The sequence below is a fragment of the Condylura cristata genome, unplaced genomic scaffold, assembly GCF_000260355.1.
Source record: "Condylura cristata isolate star-nosed mole 26May11 unplaced genomic scaffold, ConCri1.0 scaffold00008, whole genome shotgun sequence".
NCBI lineage: Eukaryota > Metazoa > Chordata > Mammalia > Eulipotyphla > Talpidae > Condylura > Condylura cristata.
In genome coordinates this window covers 52,175,017-52,183,026 of record NW_004567109.1, presented here as the reverse complement: position 1 = coordinate 52,183,026, position 8,010 = coordinate 52,175,017, and the positions used below count along the sequence as shown (strand labels likewise).

Genomic DNA, 8,010 nt, shown 5'->3' with positions numbered 1-8,010 from the left:
AGACAGTCGGGAGAACAAACAGATTGACTAAGTACACTGCTGAGGGGAGCAGCGTGCGGGTCTGGAGAGGTCTGCCGCACCATGTAACTCACCTTCCTGGCAGGGTACCAAACTCATGCAGCAGTGGCTTTGGTAGCTTCATAGTGCTATGCTTTAACCCGTTGTGCCACCAGGGAGGGCCCAGAAATAGCACACTTCTAAATTATCTAATTTTTAGATTACTAACTTAGTTTTCACTCTTCCATTGTTTACCCTTTTGTCCTTTTTGTCAATTAACATCTTACAGACACTTTAGGGGGGGAAAAAAAGCTGGGAAAGATTCAAGATTTACCATTAAAGCTTACAGTTTATCAGTATTTCTTAACTAGTAGTTCAGTAAAGCTTAAATTTTAATTGTAGCGCTGTTAATATGTAATTAACTGTGAAAACCTAGCCACAGTAACTACTTAAAATTTTTTTTAACTTAGTTTGTAATAGTAGTTAAAACTTATTTACCTCTGGTGGCATGAGTGTTTCATAATGGGGGGGGGGGGGAATGTTTCCTGACTAGTACATCTGCAATAAAATGCAGAGTAGGAACTGATGTGAAAGGAATGAGCACAAGTTTTTTGCCCCTGTGCTTTTTTTTTTTTTAAAGGCAATTCCTTGTTCTAGCACTAGATGGCATTAGCGCTCTGTTTTCCAGCCTTAATAGTTTGTGGATTGCTGTTATTCAGTAAATTTTTACTTTAATAAATGACAGGTTAAAAATAGAAGTGTCTCAGGATCATCTTTTAAATACATGCTAACTGTGAATTTTATAGTAGAGTTAGAAAGTAATTTCAGTTTGTATGTAGCCACTAACAAAAATTATCTCAAAATTCAAGCACCGTGATAATTAAACTCTAGTGAAAAAACAAAAACCTTGGCTTCTTTGAGTTCTGTGCTGTGTCAATTGTATATACCTTATTAAAACTTTAGCTTCTAAATACCTGGGGTGAGTGGTTTAACCTTACTAGGGACATAAATCCATGGTACTCAATGGAATATGTAAATGACATTACCATGCTGTGTTTGAAAATGAGTAAAGATGAATCTCCTGCTGTTGATACTCCTTATTGTGAACATCAAAAGAATAATTACTGAGTATGGTACAGATGGCAGAAAAAAATAAAAGTCTTAAGATTTTAAATATATTTCTTCCATAAAGAAGTTGTTATCAGTAACTCCCCATGATTTTTTAATATTTAATACTTTCAGCATCACAATATTTTCCAGATTGCATGATTGTTTTTGAACATTGAATGTGTTTGATCAAGCAAATAAAAACTACAGTGAATTCAATAATAAAATACTTCTTTTTTATAAATTATAACATCTGCATGTAACTCTACCTGCAAATTCTATGTGAAGTTTTTAATAGTGTCATACATTTATGCTTTATTGAACCATAGTTGGATTTTTTTTTAAGATATTATTTATTTTTGCATGGAAGACCTGGGGTCTAGGCCAGGGGGGTAAGAGGATTCACTGGAGCCAGGATGGGGAGCAGAGCAGACAGATCTACTGAAATACACTTGTGAAGGGAGCAGTGGGTGAGATGAGGGATCTGTGCTATGTGGGTCACCTCGTTGACTGGAGAACAAACTCAGACCATTGAGGTGGACCATTGCAAAGAAGCCCTGGATTTTCTTTACTGAATAAAAGGATCTGCCTTTTCAGGCTTGGCAGCATTTTTGCTATTTGGGAGAAAGAAATCTCCCATGGCTGCAGATACTGATAATATTTTGGGAATTCAAAGACTATAATTTTAATGTAAGGTTCTCTACCTCCAAAAATATTGCCATAATATGAAGGGGAGGGAGAGGTTTTCTGTTGCCCTTAGAATTATCTGAACCTGGAGACCTCCCTGGTGGTGCAGAGGTTAAATCTCAGCAATATCAGGCTATTGCCAGCCATTGCAGCATGAGTTAAGATCCCCAGCTAGGGAGCTGACCCACATGACACAGCCCACCTCTCCTGCATTACCCACTGCTCCCCTCAGCAGTGGGTTTCAGTAGATCTACCTGTTCTGCTCCCCACTTTGTCTCTGGTGAACCCTCTCACCTCCCCCCCAATTTCTTGTCTACACCCCAGATTTTGTATGCATAAATAATATTTGTTTGTTTGTTTTAATGAATATTCTGACCCTCTTCCCAGTGGAGGAGATGGAACTACCAGGAAAAAGTTGAAATAATCACTCTGTGAGGGTTTTCTGAGCTTCAGAACATAAGGATGGAAGTTAAAGGGGGTAGATGAAGGGGATGAGAACTCAGATTGAAAGGGATAACTGACAGCCACTGAGATGTCATGGTTATATTGATATGCGTATCATTCTTACAAAGTATAGATTATTTCAGTATGCACAATGTTTATACTATAAAATATTTGGGCACAGTGCCCTTTTCAGAATGAATTTGATTTTCTCTCTTTTTTTTAAAGATTTATTTATTTATGCATACAGACTGGGGTACAGGCCAGAGGGGCGGTGAGAGGATTCACCAGAGACAGAGAACAGGCGGACTGACAAAGTACACTGCTGAGGGGAGCAGAGGGCGGGTCAAGAGAGGTCTGCTGTGCATGTGGCTCACCTCCTGGGCAGGGATCTAACTCATGCTGAAGTGGTTTTAGCTTCTTAATGGCTGTGCTTTAACCCACTGTGCCACCAGGGAGGGCCTTGGTTTTTCTGATTCTAAACAGCTTTATAGCACTGAAGGCTCACTTTGTAAGTTTTGTATAAAATTATAATTGGTACTACTTTTATTTGCACTTGAAAGTCAGAGGGCTTCCCCCTCTTACTCTGTTACTTCACTTCCTGCCATCCCAATCTAGAATGCCATTGTTTATCTATTTCAGTTTTCAAAGCAATTTAGCATCTTGTTGAATATTAGAAATTGATACACTGTTGCTTTCTTTCCCACTTAAGTAAAAGGTTAAACATATTTCTTCTGCAGTTTAAACACATTTTCTATTTCTAAACTCCTGTAACTTTTTATCATTTTTTATTGATAGATATTTAACATAGTTTTAGATATACTATATAGTGATTATATATGTATATTGAAAAATGCTCACAATACATCTGGTTACCATCCGTTACCATGCATAGTTAATTAACAGTTTTTTTTCTTAGGATGAGAACTTTTAAGATCTGCTTTTTAAGCAGCTTTTAGAAGTAACATCAGCTGTATCACCATGCTGTCATTTATCTTAAAACTTGAAGTTTGTATCTTTTCATCACCCATTTCTCACCTTAGTCGAATTCTCAATATCAGGATTCTGAGTTAACTGGTGCTTTGTATTGAAGAATTCTAAAACATAAGGTTGATGATTTTGGTACAAAACCAATGAAATTTTATTATCTAACATGTTTTCTTGTTTTGTTTTTTTAATTACTGATTGAAATTCTTCCTTTCATATTTAAAGATGATGAAAAAGATGAGCATACTTCTAAAAAACGCAAGGTAGAGCCAGGAGAACCAGCAAAGAAGAAAAAGTAGAAAACAAATAACAAGGATTTCTGGACTGCAAACTTCCTGAAATGGTTTTGGGGGCAGATTCAATTGATAATTGTAAATTATTGTGATACAACATCTCCATGAAAGTACATGTTAACTAACTCATATGTATTACTATAAGAATTGTCTACTGTAGAGTTCACTTTTTTATTTAAAACTTATGTATTTAAAACTCAAATGGTGATTTGTGATTGTGAAATTGACAACACTTGGAAGCATTCTTGCTATCACAGATTGGTGACATACATGCCTTGAGAGTTTTGTCACGTGTTGACATGCCATTGTTCTATGAACCTTTTATAAAGGAATATATTTTTAAAGTAAATATACTATAATGTACTGTGAACTTGTAGGGTGCTTTTCAACAGTGTTTTGTACAGTGTAAATAGATCATGGAAATAAAATTACTTATTCAATATTACTATTACTGCATAACATCAACATTGGAGTATTTGTCTGTGACAAGTACAGTTTTGACGTGATGTTTTAAATTATATCGGTGGGTATTATATTTAAGGAGTGCTTCCGTGTTCCAGGTGCTTGTGTGTGCATCTTTCAGATCCTCAAATACTGGTAATACTAGTAAAGCAGTAGAAGTAACTTAATTGTATAACAGAGATTAACTTGTCCAAGGTTTTGCAGTTAGTGAATGATGAATTTGGAATTTAATTCAGGAAACTTAAATTCTAAAATCATCATCTTAATCACCATTCCACCAATCAAAATATAATCATCTTTTAAAATTCAGTTGTCATCACTTCAGGTATTCTTCTGTGTTAGCTAGTTGAGATCTCCCTAATGGTTATTAATTCCCCTGTTGAGTAAAGATCTTTTACAAGGAACTGTGAAGTATAGCAAATAAAAATACAGGGCACCCAGTTAAAACAGAAATTTACATGAGTAACTGTCTTTGTATATGCAGTATTTGGAACATACTTAAACCAAAAATTCGTTTATCTGAAATTCATATTTACTGGAAATCACTTACCTGCTTGTTTTCTCTACCCAACACCTTTTTAATGCCTTTTATACAGTAATACTCAAGAAAATAAGCAGGTGGTAATCAGAGAAATAGTAATGTTTGATGTGAGTTCAACAGTTCAAAATGCACCTGTGCAGTTAATTGTAGTCTTAGGGATAAAAAGTGGAAGCCCTCACACTGCATCAGTCTTTCCCTGATTCTGAGGCCTTTAAGAGTGATGAGTTAATTACAGGCACTGCAGATATGGCGCTTAAGAGTAATTTAAGACATCAGTCTATGAAAAATGATGGTTCCCAAATAAATTTCTGGAGAAATCTATATTCTGGATTCATGTGTTGGAGATACTGCAAAAGTTACTGAATTGACATGATTTTAAAATCAGTGTAATAACAAATCTCATACCAAAAAAGCCCCACAAACCACTGTCTGTAAATCTTTTAGTCTTTTTTGAGGATCAATGTTCAAGCCCCAACTATGATCAGTTAATTTATAGCCGAGAGTAAAAATTCACTGGGTAGGTCAGCCCTTTCTGGTACTTTGAGCCTTCATTCCAAAGGTAATGGAAGAGGGGGAGGGAAATAATGCTTTTTTTTTTTTGGAAAGTGGTGTATGCTTCAGTCTTTTAAACAAGTAATAGCTACACTAGTAAGCATTTGCTGAGAAATATGCCCCTGTGTTAGGTTAGGTTGAATTTCACTTGTGAGAGGAAGGAAGACTTAGGATGAAGGGGGCTAAATTATAGTTCTGACTCACCATTTATATCTCATTGGGTTTCTTATCAAAATAAAGCCGATAATGGGAAGGGAGATGAATTTACTTAGAGATTAATCTTCTGCAGAAATATCTCTGTTTGGAAATGAACTTTCACTTCATTCTACATCCATCATCACATTAGAAATAAATTCTTGCTGTCTTAAGAGGTGTCCAGAGAGCTTTTTTGTAAAGCGTCCATGTGGGTACTTAGGAAGGGAGCTGTTTGCTCCAGCTAGTGAAAACCCAGTGGAGAAGTCCTTATAAAAATCTGGATAGATGGGAAAAAGCTATCCCAGTTACTTCTTTTTTTTAGTGAGTCCAGTCACTTGATGTTTCTGATTGTTTCCTTTAAGTTAAGAAGTTCTGCCACAGCATCTATGAAGTACTTCCTTTTAGTACAAAGATAAAATTTGAGAAAATACCTAAGCATTTATAGGCAATATTTGTAAGTGTTAAGTATAAGTAGCATCGAGTTTTATGAGAAATGTTTTAACTAAAATAACATTACTGAGAAAATTGACACCTTTTTAGCCATTAAGATATTCATATCTGGGCTTAACTTACAAACTTAAACTTTCTCAACTTACCTCTTTGTGCTGTGCTTTTGAGTTCATAAAATTTCTGTCACCCAAAGACAAAAGTTTTAGAAAATATCTAGTGAGGTAGATTTTGTCATTTCCAAATTAGGGGACGGAAGATAGACACTGAGTTGAAGCATTGCGCTGAGCTTGAGAGCCCAGACTAGAAGCTGTATCTCACTCCATGCTAAATTTACAGAGTACCTACTGGGTGCAGTGCATTGTGATAAGAACAAAGGAGCCAGCTTCATTTTGGCAAAATCATTAATAGCCATAGAAAAAGATGTAGCGTACAAGGCGAGTCTGAGATTGGATGCAGTAGTGCAGTGGGGTGATGAGTCTGAATGAACTGATAGTGTCTAGTTGACTGTAATAGCTGAGAGTGAGATTTTTCTTTTACTGCAAACTATGTTTTCATTAAAATATGAATAGAATAATGCAAGTTTAGACATGACCTACCTATAAAACACGTTGCCACACAAGTTAAATACAAAGCTCTACCAGAGCTATTTGGAAAATGTAATTATTTTTACAAGTATCTGAATGAACTCAGCAATTTTTCTAAGTCAAAAACTTTGGCACCTTTAAACCTACAACCAGACTTTAAAATTTATCATTGGTGGTATTTTGGGTTTTGGAGATTTGTATCTATACTGAGCTGCTTTCATCCTCCTATTATCATTTAGTACAGAACTCCCAGTTATTACTACAAAAAAGGTTAAATTTCCACTAAATGTTTCAGACTTTGCATTCAATTCTGAAATTTTCTTCCTCTCCAGCCATATTGTTTTCCCAATTTGAAGCATTGTATTTGCATTTTAATGCAAACAGATACTAATAAGTATGTGTATGAATGGTCCTCAGAGTAGGGACTTTTTGCCTAATGTGCTCACAGTCTACAATACCTAGTACACAGTAGGTGCTCAAAATAATTGCTGAATGTTGATGATAAGCAGAATGCCTCACCTCTGGCTTAGGGGTGATCCTTCAGAGGGTTGTGTTTTCAGTTATATGGGCCAATAAATCTTCATGATAACAGTTTTGAGTTGTTTTCTGTCATTTTTAACACAAACATACTCTTAATGTGGAATTCTTTTTATTCCTTTACTTTCTTACCACATACTGTCCTGGTTCTCTTTCTCTGGCTCCTCTGAACTGCTCTGGGGTGTCAGATTATTCTCATTCTCCATTCTGGCTCTTGACCAATTCAGCCTCACTCATGGCTAACACAATCTGGTGGTTCCCTGCACTGTTCAGCCTTGCCACACGCTCTAATAAAGCTACAGGTTTGTGGACATCTCTGCTTGGGTCTCAAAAGACCTCTCATCGCCTCTGCATTCCAAAACCAAACACATGGTGCCAAACATCACACCACTTATGTCGCCTCACCATCAAAGTAGAAATCTGCCCTCTGTGTTACCAAATCACATAGGTTTGGTCAGTAAACCACAGGGTCCTCTACCCTGTTCTGACTCATCTCTTAACCCAGCTCTAATGAATAATTTACAGTTCCCAAGATGTGCTGTTTGGTTTTTGCCTTCGCTTGTACCATTTGCTCATTCTGGCCCTTCTACTTAGAGAACTCTCTCTCTTTGTCCTCCAAGAATCAGTTCAAGTATTCTTTTATGCACCTTCTTTTACTTTGCATTATTACTTGTACATTGCTTTTGCCCAAACTTAGTCTCAAGTCAATAACCAACATTTTTTAGGTACTCAGTATGTGCCAGGCATTATTCTAGATACTTGACATTTATTAACTCATTTAATATGATGAGGTAAGTGCTATTACTAACCCTACTTTTAGGAGAAAACAGGTATAAAGAGTGTAAGTTATTTGCTCAAGGTGACAGCTGAGAAGGGCTGGCAGCCTGTCTTCTTCACTACACCAGAGAGGGGGAAGGAGCACCCTAATTAAGCAACCAATTGATCTGTTAATTTGTGTGTGTTTGATTCAAAGAACACCTTACTCCTAGAAAGCACTCGGAAAATCAATTGGTGAGTGAACGAGTTCAAATCCAGTTCACTAACCAGAGGAACAGCGTTTGTTAAATAGCCTCAGAAACATTTTTTTGGTCAATTAAAGTCAATACATAAGTATTTGGGAAAGTTCATACATATTCCAGTGCCTCAGTGGTTTATTGATCACATATTTTGAGTACTT

General features: G+C 36.3%; 1 protein-coding gene across 1 annotated transcript in view; it reads left to right on the top strand.

The window, feature by feature from the left end:
* LOC101630875 (chromosome unknown open reading frame, human C1orf52) overlaps positions 1–6,881 on the top strand; it is a 10,994-nt gene extending 4,113 nt beyond the window's left edge. The window contains exon 3 of the mRNA XM_004679172.2: positions 3,445–6,881. Coding sequence (XP_004679229.1) covers positions 3,445–3,518 — 74 coding nt within the window. The 3' untranslated portion in view covers positions 3,519–6,881. The remainder of the gene's footprint in view (positions 1–3,444) is intronic.
* Positions 6,882–8,010: the final 1,129 nt, after the last annotated feature.